At 42.3% G+C, this 16,938-nt stretch overlaps 1 protein-coding gene across 1 annotated transcript in view; it reads right to left on the minus strand.

Annotated features, from left to right (window-relative positions):
• LOC124616285 (cytochrome P450 6k1-like) overlaps positions 1 to 16,938 on the minus strand; it is an 82,831-nt gene that overhangs the window by 34,240 nt on the left and 31,653 nt on the right. The window contains exon 4 of the mRNA XM_047144588.1: positions 860 to 1,038. Within this exon, the coding sequence (XP_047000544.1) occupies positions 860 to 1,038 (179 nt within the window). The remainder of the gene's footprint in view (positions 1 to 859; positions 1,039 to 16,938) is intronic.

Genomic DNA, 16,938 nt, shown 5'->3' on the forward strand with positions numbered 1-16,938 from the left:
CTTCTCTGACGAGTGACTAGCCACACTAACAACTTTTTGTTACTAGACTTAGTTGCACACTCTTTAATTAACTTTGTTGGTATTTTATCAGAACAGCTACAATTTTTAATTGTAAAGACCTTACGTTGGACGTTACTTCTACTGGTGTAGTAAGGGTCATACCCTCCGTAGCGTAGCGCTAGCGTTACCACCTACCACGCAGGAGGTTCGATTCCCGGCAGAGGACTAGGTATTGTGTCCTTCATCATCATTGACTCGCAAGTCGCCGATGTGGAGTCACCTAAAAAGGACTTACAATACGATGGCCGAAATCCCCCGAATGGGGCCTCCCGGCCAACAATGCCATACGATCATTTCATTTCAATAAGGGTCACAATCATATTACTGGATTATTTGCAACGACTGGTATGAGGTGTTCCATGACAGCATCTAACGAACCTGACAGCTTCAGGCAGTGACGATACGGTACGTCACGTCTCATGAAATACTCGTTCGTCACAAAAGAATTCATACGATATGCAGATGTATCGCACAAGACAAATTACTTCATTTCCCTTCGGCAACAGCTCGGCTGTAGCCAAGTTAGTCTGCACAGCTCCTTCCAGCAACGACTTCCCCGCGGCAGTCGGAATACGGTTTTACTTATGTCTTTGACCGGAAATTATAGCCTTCATGTTGTTACCACACCAACTGTATCAGTTCATAGGCTGAAGATTATACACAATTCAGAGGGCAGCACGTTTAGTTATAGCAAAATCATAGTAAATTAATGCACATTTATTGGTGAAAACAGCTGAGAATAATTTTTACCGAAAGTATTTTCTGAAAACGTACTTACTTTTGGTATCGATGGCTTCACTCATGGACGTGTTCTCCTGAGCCTCGCTGTTGTCAGGATCAACAACCCCCTTGTTTTTGAGCTGAATAAGCAAATCCATGAAATCTTTCCTCGTGATATTGTTCTTCTCCCTGTAGGCTACGGTGTCTGCAACCATGCGACGAAAGTATTCGCTGACCGCTGCAGTTCCACTCTTGATCCTGTAAGGGAGATGTTCCACTTCTGAATTCATAAGCACGACATGATCAAAGTTCTCATCAAGCTGCTTCACAAAGAGGGGTCCTCAGAGACCTCGCCTGAAGTTCTGAACGCTTGCTGCAGCCACAAAAATAAGGAGAGAGGTAAGGAATAAAAACTATTTGGTAACAAAACTAAAATATAGAAATAGAAGTATTCTGACGAAAATGGAAAGTATTACAAAAGAAACACTTTGACGCAACGCCTCCAAACTGCTACTGCAGTATTTCGATGTTGTTGTGGTGGTCTTTAGTCCTGAGACTGGTTTGATGCAGCTCTCCAAGCTACTCTATCCTGTGCAAGCTTCTTCATCTCCCAGTATTTACTGCAACCTACATCCTTCTGAATATACTTAGTGTATTCATCTCTTAGCCTCCCTCTACGATTTTTACCCTCCATGCTGCCCTCCAATGCTAAATTTGTGATCCCCTGTTGCCTCAGAACATGTCCTACCAACAGGTCCCTTCTTCTAGTCAAGTTGTGCCACAAGTTCCATTTCTCCTCAATTCTATTCAATACCTCCTCATTAGTTATGTGATCTACCCATCTAATCTTCAGCATTCTTCTGTAGCACCACATTTCGAAAGCTTCTATTCTCTTCTTGTCAAAACTATTTATCGTCCATGTTTCACTTCCATACATGGCTACACTCCATACAAATACTTTCAGAAACGACTTCCTGACACTTAAATCTATACTCGATGTTAACAAATTTCTCTTCTTCAGAAACGCTTTCCTTGCCATTGCCAGTCTACATTTTGTATCCTCTCTACTTCGACCATCATCAGTTATTTTGCTCCCCAAATAGCAAAACTCCTTTACTACTTTGTCTCATTTCCTAATCTAATTCCCTCAGCATCACCCGACTTAATTCGACCACATTCCATTATCCTCGTTTTGCTTTTGTTGATGTTCATCTTATATCCTTCTTTCAAGACACTGTCCATCCCGTTAAGCTGCTCTTCCAGGTCCTCTGCTGTCTCTGACAGAATTACAATGTCATCGGCGAACCTCAAAGTTTTTATTTCTTCTCCATGGATTTTAATACCTATTCCGAATTTTTGTTTTGTTTCCTTTACTGCTTGCTCAGTATACAGATTGAATAAAATCGGGGAAAGACTTGTGTTAACGTGCCACAGCAATGCCTCTGCGACGTGCATGGCGTCGTCGCTGGCGGCACAGCGTGCCTGTGTATCGCAGTTTGAAGGCGATTGATATTGACTTGGCTGGGCAGTTTAATAAACAGCAATTGATTGGAGGTCCAAATGTTTTTCGTGGACTGCATCTGAACTTCACTTGTGATGTTCAGGCTGTGTTTGGAGGTAGTACACGGCTCACACTGGCTGTTGTATGGGGCAACCGAGCAGATTATGGTGGCCTTCAAGCTTTTCCAGATGCTAACATATTGGATTGGAGAACATGGAGTATAGCAGAGACCACAGGAATGTTGGCTAAACAGCCTTATGGTACACTTGTTCCAAGCATGCCATTTGTTTCGACTACGAGAAGGAAGAAGAAATTAAATGCTGATGAGTACTTGTTTATATGGGCCAAAGTCGGTAATGGCAACTGTAAAATAAAGATCAACGGTGACTGTATGATATATTACAGACAATAAAGTGTGTTTTGTCCTTTCCATATCTCCTTTCCTTATCTCCCTGTCTCCTTCCATTCCCAACCACTGCTTCCCTTTCGTGCCTCTCGACTCTTATAACTGCCATCTGGTTTCTGTACAAATTGTAAATAGTCTTTCGCTCTCTGTATTTTACCCCTGCCACTTTTAGAATTTGAAAGAGAGTATTCCAGTCAACATTGTCAAAAGCTTTCTCTAACTCTACAAATGCTAGAAACGTGGGTTTGCCTTTCCTTAATCTTTCTTCTAAGACAAGTCGTAGGGTCAGTATACCTCACGTGTTCCAACATTTCTACGGAATCCAAAGTATTTCCATACGTTGATTAATATTTCATCGTTATGCGGACTTACTTTCAGTATTTTAAGTACAATGTAAGGTCATTATTATAGATGAAGAAAGGTGTGAGGACATGATGCCTATTTGATGTGTCTAACGAGAGTCGAACTTTTCAGGTGGAGATCGCAACGCAGCGTGCCCAGGGGTCGTGCAAGTGGAGCGTATCGTCATCTTACGGACTTGCAGAAAGGTAGAATCAACAGGACGAGGGACGTGAGAACATCAGAACGACAGATTGCACGGACAGGTACAGGTACTTCCAGAAGAGCTACAAAGCGAGGAGGTTGTAGGATTGTTGGACTGGCTGTGAGAACAGACGGATGCCGTTAACTAAAACCCAGGCATTGGTTACAGGCGGAGTGCCACTAAGGACCGTCACATCTCGAGTTGGGAAGCCTCCTTTACCGCTGACACAATAACAAAGGCAACAGCCTGAATCAGATGGGACATTTTGTGGTATTCTGTGGCGTTCACCGACGAGTCACGCTGATATTTGTGGTGATGCATTCATACGAGGAGCGTTCGATAAGTAATGGAACACATTTTTTTCTGAAAGAAGTTTGGTTATATTCAGAATTCGAATACACACTATTATTCCCCACTCTTTTGGTTACAAAAACCTATTTTTTAGCATAATCTCCGTTCAGTACGACGGTCTTACGCCATCTTACTGGGAGGACTTGTATATCTGTATGGTACCACTTTTCTGGTTGACGTACAATCCAACGTCTTACTGCATCAGAGACCTCTCCATCATTCACGTACTGCTGTAAGTAGGCTGTTTATGTTTTCTCTATGTAAGTAGGCTGTTTAGGTTTTTTATTGGTAACGCCACCTCTGTATGACAATCACTGGCTGTGCTGTGGGCAGTCTGTGTCTGCTTTGCATTGTTGTAATACTCGCCATTGTAGTGTTAGGCAGCTGGCTGTGAACAGCGCGTAGCGTTGCGCAGTTGGAGGTGAGCCGCCAGCAGTGGTGGATGTGGGGAGAGAGATGGCGGAGGTTTGCAATTTGTCATGAACTGATATATATATTATGACTTGTGATGATATTAAGGTAAATACATTGTTTGTTCTCTATTAATATCTTTCATTTGCTAACTATCCCTATCAGTAGTTAGTGCCTTCCATAGTTTGAATCTTTTATTTAGCTGGCAGTAGTGGCGCTCGCTGTATTGCAGTAGCTTGAGCAGCGAAGATTTTTGTGAGGTAAGTGATTTGTGAAAGGTATAGTTTAATGTTAGTCAGGGCCATTCTTTTGTAGGGAATCTTGAAAGTCAGATTGCGTTGCGCTAAAAATATTGAGTGTCAGGTTAAGCACAGTCTCGTGTAAGAATTGTTGAAAGGGGACGTTTCATATGTCGACCCTTAGCCTAGGATACCTCACTGGAATCTTCTGATTTTTCTTGTAGTTTGTGTATTTAGTGTAGCTTTTGTTTATTGCTAGCGCGTAATTGTAGAGAGAATCTCCTTTGTAGTTGTAGCCTTTCATTGTTGTACAGTAAAACAGTTGTGGCATGCATATAGATTTGCACCAAGTATTTCGCAGCTGTAATTAACTAGATATTATTATCAGTGTTATGTTAATGTGTTCTCTTATTTTTGCTCTTCAAATTGTGTTTTTCTGTGTTGTCGTGTGAAATACTGTGACAATAATGGCGTGTGAAAAACGTAATACTAGGCTCCAAAGTAAACTGAGAAATGACAGTGAAAATGAAAGCAGTATGTTAGCGCCACCGAGTAATGAATTAACTGATGTTCAAAGTAGTAATTTGGTAATTGTGCATAGGGAAATGGAGCGGGCGGCAAACAATGGCGTGGACAGTGAAACAATTAGTGAAGAGGGAAGAATTATCGATCGATCGGTCGGCAACAGCTCGCCTCAGGAATCAGAAATAACAGGACACAATTTCGCAAATACTGTAGATTCAGGTTTTGGGTCATCACCGTTTTCTCAAATAAGTCAAGACACATTTTCTGCTTGTCAAAATGTGAATGTTGTCGGTGCAAATGCACTGCCGAAAAGCGTAGAGAAACAGATTCCAGACACTAATACATTATTATTGCAATTAATGCAACAAATGGAACAAAATCAGAGACAAACACAGCAAAAGCTTGAAAAGTTAGACACAATGGAACAAAATCAGAGACAAACACAGCAAAAGCTTCAAAAGTTAGACACAATGGAACAAAATCTTAAAAAGTTAGACTCATTGGAGCAAACTCTTGAACGAACACGTGAGGATTTAACTGCTGAGTTACATCACATTGAATCGAAATGTCAAAAAGTCTGTAACGACGTAAAAACACAAATTTGTGAGCATTTCCAACCTAGTTTTTCGCGTCATGAAAATGCATTACAGAATCACGAAGCAGCCATAAAAGAACTGCAAACTATTGTTCATGAAAATCACAACACCTTGCAAGCTAAAATTGACGCAGTTGCATCTACCGATTCGGTTACGCAACTTGCAAAAAGTCAAGAAAACTTAAAAGACACAGTAGACACGATTGCAACACAAATGGACACTCTGAAACTTGGTTCAGAAAAACATACAGAGGAAATGGTTTCACTATCGGATAAAGTAGCCGAACTTTCAGATCAGTTCACTAACTTATCTATAAAGGTAGATGATGATCTGAATGACACAACACCTGTAGCCTTCACTGACACAGAAGAGTATGAACAAATTAGAAAATTCAAACAAAATCAAAATCAAATCAATACACAGTACAAAAGAGAAATCCGGGAAGTGCAAGATCAGTTGGCACAAGTAGTACAAGAATTACGTATTTCAGAGGACACTCGCGCCCCAATACGGGAAGAGGGACATACAAATACGGAACAGACACAAAATAACACAGGGCATTTCGGAAGTAATGAAAGAAATTGGGAATGTGCACCGAATTTTGAGAGGGAACGGCCGACACGACCTAACAATGACCGATATGCGACTCGCCGACATGATGATTTTGACTATAAGCTGTTCATTACTACACGTAAATTCAAAACATTTAAGAATTCTGGCAACGACATTCATCCACAAGCATGGCTCCATCAATTCTCTCATTGTTTTCCTCCCAACTGGTCGTTGGAACACAGATTAGAATTTATGTGTGGCTACTTAGAGAATGAACCACCTGTAAGAATGCGATCGGTAATTCACGATTGCCACAGTGAAGGAGAGTTTTACCATGCCTTCCTCTCAGCATATTGGTCTCAAGCCACACAAGACCGCGTAAAACATAGCATCATGATGATGAAACACTTTGAACAGTCTGAATTTTCCAGTCTTGTGAAATATTTTGAAGACATGTTGCATAAGAATCAGTATCTTTCAAACCCATACAGCCCCTCAGAACTCATCCGCATTTGCTTACTCAAATTGCCTGAACATTTACGACATATTATTTTAGCAGGACGTTGCAAAGAAGACATTGAGGCTTTTCAGGGTCTGTTACAAGAATTGGAAATTGACACTGACAATCGGGGAACGCGGAAACAGGAGCACAACAATTACAGGTCACATCTGTCACAATTCCACGATGAAAGAAATAATAACTGGACACGACAAGGCTATTCTCACAACACATATCGTGACCAAAACAGCCACCACCCGTATGACAACCGTTGGCAGAGTAGTAATAACTACAGGGAAAGATCAACTCTCCGTGGTAATGACTATCACAGAGACAATAAGAGAAACAGACAATATGGGAACGAAAATAAATACTATCAAGGGAGACAGAATAACTTTAGACGCAACGGACCAGCGCGCAGTTACGATTCAGGGAGAAATTCTCCACCATGTGACCGACAAGAAAGAAACTATGGAATCTACCGACATGACGACAGACGATATGATCGTAACGACAGACCTGAATTGCATCAGAACTGGCGGGATTCAAACAGAGCAGGGCCCTCTCGTCACGGTGAATTTGTAGAAGTTAGGTCTCCAAATCCCAATAACGACGCGCGCCAACAAAGAAACAGACAATGACTCGCACCGCAGGCAGCCACCTGCGCCGGCTGGCTCAGAGAAAAATAACATAGACGCTAACCTTGAGAAAAACTCCAGTATTCTTTACCGACGTATACCGCCTGACAATTGCATTCAAGTTCAAACTCTGAGTACTATGAAGAGTAAAGGTTTACACCACGTTTCACATGTAAAACCGTTTATTGAGAGATAATCTGCTTTTTACCTTTGTCTTTGCCATATAACTTTTCACTTTACGTTGCTAGTATGCTTTGTCAGACTTAGAATCTGTTAACATACAACAATGTTTGAAGTTAAATATCCGGTCTAGAACCTAGGGAACATTTTTAAACAGAAATTACGATTGCATTGTTATAGTGAACAGACGTCACAGTGTTATTGTGTGTACATTCTTGCTTGTTTGTTGCACGATTACGTAACGTCTATAAGGCTCACATACTTAGAACATTTACCAGTACTGCTAATGAGATTTTAATGCAACATTTTGGTTTATTTGAAAATACATTCTGAATTTAAAGTGCTTTCTGAGAGATACCAGATGACACAGAGGTTAGTTTATGTGACAGCTACACGATTTTTATCACGACGCTACTAATGAGTGACAATTTACAATGTTGCTTTTGCGGTGTATCTGTTTTATATCTGCACAGTTTTCTGAATTCTTCTGGAAAGAAAAACATGTTTTAGTAGTAACTTTTGTGGTATAGCAACAATGAGACAGCCTTTTTCGTAGCACAACAATACGTTACAGTACAGTACTTTCCTCATCACGGCAATAAGCGTAATAACTAAGATATCTATACGCAAAGCATTTCACTTTTGTGTATCATGAGGTAAGTACATTGACTTTAGCAGAACTTTGCTTACAGAGGACGATAACTACGACAGTTCCACAGAATTATCTTACAGCAAGACGCACAGTTTAGCGCTACAGTACACGTATTTGAGTGATCAATTTTATACTTAAAACATTTATTTTTAAAGATTTTTGAATTACAAAGAAAGTTTTCCGTGATACATTTCATTTCATTGCTGTAATCTGTAACACCTGAGGGTATAATTACATTAATCCTCAGGGGGGTACACGCTTACTTTGTGTACCATGTGTGTGGCAACCACAAGGAACCCTAGCTGATATGGTATTTGCTTATACAACTTTACACATCGGTACCATATTTCTCTAACACAGAATTACACAGCTATCTGATTATTTGACAGAGAAACAAACATTCTTTTTACTACATCAGTGACAGATGTTTACGCAATTACACAGTTGGATAACTTCACACTTATGAAACTGTATTTTGTCTGTACTTTGTAAACTGTTCATATTTTTTCGGAATCATTGTGATACTATGAGAGCTTTGAATGATGTATTTGGTATGAGATCATGATTTTTAAAGTACGTTTGAGGCAGATGACACTTTTGACATGAGCAGAGAATTTTTTTAATTATTGGAGGAAGCTACGACGATTTTGAGATTTGACTGAGGTGTTATGAGGTTATTTTTACGCCGACGATGTGTATTATGCTGCTGAGGTATGTTTATGATTAATAGGCTGAGGCTATACGAGTTATTTGAATATGCTTCATATTTATAATGACGAAATATTGATGAGTGTCGATGGATACGTATATGTGTAATAAGGTAGGAGTAATGAATAGTGGGTAGGGACTCTTGACTTGTGAAACAGGATGTTGGAAACCAAAGTGACCACCTGCACGTAATGCGTCGCGGGCACCCAGCTGTGTCAGACGCCTGGAGAAAAAGCCATTATTGCGAGCCCTTTTCAGCGGCACAGGTAGAAAAAAAAAAGAAAGGGAAGGCCATTGTCCGCGCTACTGACATCTCCTTGTTGAAAGCATACTGTGGAGCTCGTAATTTATGATATTTACTGAAATGCCTAATGAAACGATGAGAAACATTTCACAGCTATTGCCTTGCTAGTTAAGAAAAATGCCATATGGCTTGCTTTATGTATTTATTTACACATTTTGTTTAATATCAAGTTTCTAGCTGCACTGCAGCATTGGTTAAAATAAAATTTAATATATGTACTAATATAAATATTTTATGCCTACAGATCCAGTAAATAATTTTATGATCTATCCAAAACAAATGAGGGAGCACAAAAAAAAAAAAACATTTCCCTTCACAGGAATTGCATAAATTATTTTTTTACGATTTGGTAACTTATCTACTAGCGTAAGTTTTTGTGATGCATCACTCTAATGTTAAGATGTGACATAGGTATTAGACATGGCCATTTTAGTGTAATATTTTTTCTGCTTGCGCTATGTCATGTTTAGGTATAAGTTGCTGCTGTTTGCCAGGCATAGTGTTATTGAATTTGACTTTTGCTAATTTATACTGTAGCTTGCTTTGCAATTTTCCATTTTTTTCATTGCTATTTATAATAATTGTTTTACGTGCTGCTGCATTGCCTCGTCCCTTAGTTTAGCATCTGAGCTCAGTAGATTTAAGTTAGCTTAAGAGGGGGTAGCCTCTAAGAGAATGAGTTGCGATGAATTGGAACAAATGCATTGAGAAAACAGGTTTAGGTAGGATTTTCTTGGAAATAAATGTTGAGGTACGAAATGTGTGAACATATAAATACAGAAAGCATGCTTAGATAGAATTTTTTGGGTGGAAACAAAGGATGAAATAAGAGGAAAGATATATGAAGTTTTGGGTTGGACTGCAGTACCAAATGTTACACTGAAAACGAACCCTGTCCTTTCCTATTGGTGTTATCCCACTATGTGTTTGTGTACCCTTGAGTATTTGTTTTCTTCCTGTCTCTGTGTAGTTTCATAGAATTTTTTCTTCTTTTAATATTAAGCTACATTCACTATGATGAGGAATACTGTTATCCTCAAATATAATTGGCATTAATAATATGTTATTTACCTTATAAATATGCTTACACAATATTTATTCTGTTTAATGCTCATGTGTGAAGTTGATGTTTCGAAAGTTATTCTGATCTTTTATGTATGTACTCATGTCATAATTCCTGTAACACTGATGTATAAGTTTATTTCTATTCTTTTGTAAAGCCCCTATCACTACAAACGTTATCTGTATTATTATGTTTTTAATGATGTGTTTTGTACCTTTGTTATTGTATTCTTATGTTATAAAATTGTAATTGTCACCAGTTCATGATATTATTAACATGTTAGTTACATTTCACTGCACACGTTTCTGTTGGTCATAGTATATGGACAATATGTGAGAAGTAGGGACTGTTAGTGTTTGCACGTGTGTTAATGATTCAGCAAGGGACTGGATAACAGCATTGCTGGTTCTAAGGACAATTTCAAAAACTTTGTGAGTGCACAAGTGGTGGTTTATGGACTTGCTATATTCTCCGCAAGACTCTTCGAGGGTGATTGTGCACCTGCACAGTCGCAACAGATGGCTGCTGGCCGTCTCTACAAGGACTCCAGTGGGTCTGCACCTCTGGTGGCCCACCAATACCATTATCTCTACAAGGACTACAGTGGGTCTACATCTATGGTGACCTACCAACGCCATTATTTCTACAAGGACTGCAGTGGGTCTGCACCTCTGGTGGCCCACCAATACCACAATCTCTACCAGGACTCCAGTGGGTCTGCTCTGTGATGACCTACCTACCAATATTCTTCCAAACTTCGAATGACTCTGCTGTGGGTTTGCTCTGTTGTGGCCCATTACCTGTCTGCATGTCGAGAGTCAGCACTGTCTTTCTGTTGGAAGGTCAACACTACTTCTTCAAGACTGCATGGAAATCCACTACTTCTATGTGCATTTTCTTTTACTGCTTGGACTTTGAGAAAAACTCTGCATTTTTACTGTGATGAACAATGTGGACTGTCTTTATGGACTGTGAGAAATTTTGATCTTTTGACCAACATAATATTAATAAGTGTGTGCATTTTTAATCTTTGTTACTGTAATTGTGAAAAATTTTTGTCAAATCTGTATTGGCCAGTGCCCAACACCATTTCTAAAAATTTTTGTGGGGAGCATGGGGGCTATGTAAGTAGGCTGTTTATGTTTTCTCTATGTAAGTAGGCTGTTTAGGTTTTTTATTGGTAACGCCACCTCTGTATGACAATCACTGGCTGTGCTGTGGGCAGTCTGTGTCTGCTTTGCATTGTTGTAATACTCGCCATTGTAGTGTTAGGCAGCTGGCTGTGAACAGCGCGTAGCGTTGCGCAGTTGGTGGTGAGCTGCCAGCAGTGGTGGATGTGGGGAGAGAGATGGCGGAGGTTTGCAATTTGTCATGAACTGATATATATATTATGACTTGTGATGATATTAAGGTAAATACGTTGTTTGTTCTCTATTAATATCTTTCATTTGCTAACTATCCCTATCAGTAGTTAGTGCCTTCCATAGTTTGAATCTTTTATTTAGCTGGCAGTAGTGGCGCTCGCTGTATTGCAGTAGCTTGAGCAGCGAAGATTTTTGTGAGGTAAGTGATTTGTGAAAGGTATAGTTTAATGTTAGTCAGGGCCATTCTTTTGTAGGGAATCTTGAAAGTCAGATTGCGTTGCGCTAAAAATATTGAGTGTCAGGTTAAGCACAGTCTCGTGTAAGAATTGTTGAAAGGGGACGTTTCACTGCCTTCTGCCCTCATTGGGCCAAAAGGACGGGAGTCGAAACGTACGAGAGCCAGGCGGAATGGTGAATAGGGAAGAACAGTCAAACGAAGTTTTGTGAGCTCCTCTCGGGTGCGTAGACTTGTGTGAGGCCTTAAGTGGTCATGAAGATGGAGAAGTTCGTTTGAATTTTTGTGGTGGCGAAAGCGGTGAAGTCGTTTCTTCAATTTCCTGAGGGTAGCACAATACACTAGTGAGTCGATTGGCGAACCATGAAGGAGGAGCTCAAACAAAGTAACCTCTTCAGAGTCCCAGAAAACTTTACCAACTTAAAGTGCAGCGTTGCGCTTCTTCTTTGGAGAAGTGGTGCGGCGCCATTCCGTAGATTGCTGTTCTGTTTTCCGTTCGAAGTGATTAACCTATGATTCATTGCGTGTGATGATGTTCCACAAAATATTGTCACGATCAGCTTCGTAACACGGAAGCAATTCCGTCCAGATGGTCCTTAGTTGCGCTTTATGGTCTTCTATTAGGCGGGAAGGAACCCAGTGGGCTTACAGCTTTGAGTACCCCAACTTGTGTATGAGTGTTGCAGCAGTGCCAACAGAGGCATTCAACTGTGCAGCAAGGTATCTGACAGCGATCCGTTGATTATCTCGAATGAGAATGTCCGCACGTTCCAACATTGCAGCCACGCGGTTTGAGGCGCCAAGTCACGGATTGCGCGGCCCCTCCCGCTGGAGGTTCGAGTCCTCCCTGGGCATGGGTATGTGTGTTGCTCTTAGCATAAGTTAGTTTAAGTTACTTTAATTAGTGTGTAAGTCTAGGGTCCGATGAACTCGGCAGTTTGGTCCTTTAAGAATACACACATTTGAACATTTGACTAGCAACTCTGAGACTTTTCTCTTTCGCTAAGCAGACGCGTTTCACATCTGAACTGAACGTCGTAGAACGGATACGTTTCCGGAAATGGGTACCTATTGAATATACGAGGGTCACTCCAAAAGAAATGTACTCTATTTTTTAAAAAATACAGTTTTCATTCTGCATGTGTGAAAGTTTTGCAATGTGTAGATACATCCTTCCCGCTTGTTTTCAAAGTTAGTTCAACTTGTTCCCGTGAGTGATGCCGTCACAGCATGTCTTCAAAATGGCTGCTACAGTTAACGTTCGTAAGAAGCAAGGTGCTGTCATAGAATTCCTGTGCTGTGAAAACGAGACAGTGGGAAACATCCACAAGAGGTTGAAAAAGGTGTATGGAGATGCTGCTGTCGATCGCAGTACAGTTAGTCGGTGGCCAAGCACGTTACGTGATGAAAGTGGGCACGGCAATATTGAGGATTGTCCTCGCAGCGGCAGGCCTCGTACTACACAGACTCCAGACAATGTGCAGAGACTTAACGAATTGGTGACTGCTGACACACGCATCACAGTGAACGAATTGTCACGCTACGTTGGGATAGGGGAAGGAAGTGTTTGCAGAATACTGAAAGTGTTGGCGTTAAAAAAGGTTTGTGCCAGGTTGGTTTCCAGAATGTTGACAGTGGCTCATAAAGAAACAAGAAAAACCGTATGCAGCGAACTTTTGGAACAGAACGAGAATGGTGGATATGAATTCCTTGGAAGACTTGTGACAGGTGATGAAACATGGCTCCATCATTTTTCACCAGAGACGAAGAGGCAATCAGTGGAGTGGCATCATGCAAACTCACCAAAGAAAAAAAATTCAAAACCACACCTTCTGCTGGAAGAGTTATGGCTACGGTGTTTTTCGATTGCGAAGGACTCTTGCTTGTGGACATCATGCCAAGCAGAACCACTATAAATTCTGATGCATATGCGACGACACTGAAGAAACTTCAAGCTCGACTGAGTCGTGTTCGACCACATCGGCAAAAGCAGGATGTTTTGCTGTTGCACGATAATGCACGGCCACATGTCAGTCAAAAAACCATGGCAGCGATCACAAAACTCGGATAAACAACACTGAAACACCCGCCTTACAGTCCTCACTTGGCTCCATTAGACTATCATGTCTTTGGGAAACTGAAAGACTCTCTTCTTGGAACAAGGTTTGAAGATGATGACTCGCTTGTGCACGCTGCCAAACAGTGGCTCCAACAGGTTGGTCGAGAAATTTCCTAAAGGATGTATCTACACACTGCAAAACTTTCAAACATGTAGAATAAAAGATGGATTTTTTTAAAAATGGTGTGCATTTCTTTTGGAGTGACCCTCGTATTATGCACTTATTCTCCTCTGCATGTCTTAGATGTTTGTAATGGGATTTTCCAAATACCCTGTACGCAAATCCAGCTTATGTACTAACACACAAAGCACTATAAATTATGATAAAACAAGTTGGATGGGATAGGAAGTTTAGGTCCTAATCGCTGAAACAGGCTAGCAGGTAATCTGTTGGCGAAAACAATGTGCGAAGCTATCATCGGGCCTGAAGCTGTTAATGTTATTAAGCGGAGAAACAATTTTCCATTAATACCTAATAGAAGGGATCAGAAGATGACTATATAGGATAAGAAGCGATGGAACAGTTTTATACTTCTGTTGTAATGAAACGACTAGGACCGGAACATCTGCAAGGTTGCGAATACGATTCGTGAAACAATTTTGACCAGCGATATTCGTACCACTTGTATAGAAATTTTCCGTACACATCGCCGAACTGGTGTAGAGAGGTCATAAGCGTGCTTGCAGGAAATACGCCCTCGCAAAGATCGCGAGAAACGCACCACGGGGCCAGAGGCAATAACTAAAGTAAGTAAAGAAAGAGTTCCTAATCACTAGCGAAAATGAAGGGTCATAATAACTGTGGGATAAAGAAACGGGTGCTTAGTTGTATACTTCTGTTATAGTGAAATAACTAGTTCAGGAATGCAAGCAAAATCAAAATTACTCTTCATGAAGCAACTATCACGAGGAACATTCATACCAGTTTTATAAAATAAATATGATTGGTTTGACTGACTGATATGAAATAACTAAAAGTACACTCCTGGAAATGGAAAAAAGAACACATTGACACCGGTGTGTCAGACCCACCATACTTGCTCCAGACACTGCGAGAGGGCTGTACAAGCAATGATCACACGCACGGCACAGCGGACACACCAGGAACCACGGTGTTGGCCGTCGAATGGCGCTAGCTGCGCAGCATTTGTGCACCGCCGCCGTCAGTGTTAGCCAGTTTGCCGTGGCATACGGAGCTCCATCGCAGTCTTTAACACTGGTAGCATGCCGCGACAGTGTGGACGTGAACCGTATGTGCAGTTGACGGACTTTGAGCGAGGGCGTATAGTGGGCATGCGGGAGGCCGGGTGGATGTACCGCCGAATTGCTCAACACGTGGGGAGTGAGGTCTCCACAGTACATCGATGTTGTCGCCAGTGGTCGGCGGAAGGTGCACGTGCCCGTCGACCTGGGACCGGACCGCAGCGACGCACAAATGCACGCCAAGACCGTAGGATCCTACGCAGTGCCGTAGGGGACCGCACCGCCACTTCCCAGCAAATTAGGGACACTGTTGCTCCTGGGGTATCGGCGAGGACCATTGGCAACCGTCTCCATGAAGCTGGGCTACGGTCCCACACACCGTTAGGCCGTCTTCCGCTCACGCCCCAACATCGTGCAGCCCGCCTCCAGTGGTGTCGCGACAGGTGTGAATGGAGGGACGAATGGAGACGTGTCGTCTTCAGCGATGAGAGTCGCTTCTGCCTTGGTGCCAATGATGGTCGTATGCGTGTTTGGCGCCGTGCAGGTGAGCGCCACGATCAGGACTGCATACGACCGAGGCACACAGGGCCAACAGCCGGCATCATGGTGTGGGGAGCGATCTCCTACACTGGCCGTACACCACTGGTGATCGTCGAGGGGACACTGAATAGTGCACGGTACATCCAAACCGTCATCGAACCCATCGTTCTACCATTCCTAGACCGGCAAGGGAACTTGCTGTTCCAACAGGACAATGCACGTCCGCATGTATCCCGTGCCACCCAACGTGCTCTAGAAGGTGTAAGTCAACTACCCTGGCCAGCAAGATCTCCGGATCTGTCCCCCATTGAGCATGTTTGGGACTGGATGAAGCGTCGTCTCACGCGGTCTGCACGTCCAGCACGAACGCTGGTCCAACTGAGGCGCCAGGTGGAAATGGCATGGCAAGCCGTTCCACAGGACTACATCCAGCATCTCTACGATCGTCTCCATGGGAGAATAGCAGCCTGCATTGCTGCGAAAGGTGGATATACACTGTACTAGTGCCGACATTGTGCATGCTCTGTTGCCTGTGTCTATGTGCCTGTGGTTCTGTCAGTGTGATCATGTGATGTATCTGACCCCAGGAATGTGTCAATAAAGTTTCCCCTTCCTGGGACAATGAATTCACGGTGTTCTTATTTCAATTTCCAGGAGTGTATTTGTTAGCCGAAAACACTACTTGTAACTATGATTCAAAACACCTGTAACTATAAAAACACACTGCTGGCCATCCAAAATGCACACCACAGTGAAACTGATTGGGGGATAACAAGATGCACAAAGATCACATCTCTGAAATAAAGTGAAGCGAGGAAGATAATGAAATTAATATTGAGTGTTGCCTCCATTATTTCGCTGCACCCGTTGCCACACGCCTCGCGAGTGAATCAAAGTCTGTGGCTATGTTGCTGGGGTATTGCAGTTCATGCTGCTTCCACATACTGCCAAAGTTGATCTGGTGTAGCAACGACGGTGTATCCCGGGATGTTCCTGGTGGGCGAGAGATCAGGAGAAAAGGGAGGCTAAGGCAGCAAATGAACATGATGGGCGACGAGGAAGTCTTGAATATTGCGTGTTACGTGTGATAGCGCATTTTCCTGCTGCGATGTAGCCGTCAACAAGCCCCGAAGCTGTAGGAGGAGAACAGGTTCCCACACTTCAGAGATGTAACGCGATCTGGTTAGTGTACCAGCAAAGCGTGGAAGGGGGTGAGGGAGTGGAATCCAGTACCATCCCAAACCATAATACCGGGTGTAGGACCAGTATGACGATGCATAAGGCAACATTTCAACAGTCTCTCACCACGGTGTCTCCAGACAATAATCTAGATATCGGGCAGAATCGGGATTCGCCGGTAAAGACAACGTCGTTTCAACTGGTTGTCCTTGTATATGGTTCATCGCACCACTGCTGCCGCAAACGGACTTGCGGACAGTCCACTCTGCTGCAAACGATGTCGAATGGTGTGCGCGGACACGGCTTGTTGCGCAAGAGATCAGTTTGCTGTGATATGGTTCGTAATGTG

This window comes from Schistocerca americana, chromosome 5 (assembly GCF_021461395.2).
Source record: "Schistocerca americana isolate TAMUIC-IGC-003095 chromosome 5, iqSchAmer2.1, whole genome shotgun sequence".
In the NCBI taxonomy this organism is placed as follows: Eukaryota; Metazoa; Arthropoda; class Insecta; order Orthoptera; family Acrididae; genus Schistocerca; species Schistocerca americana.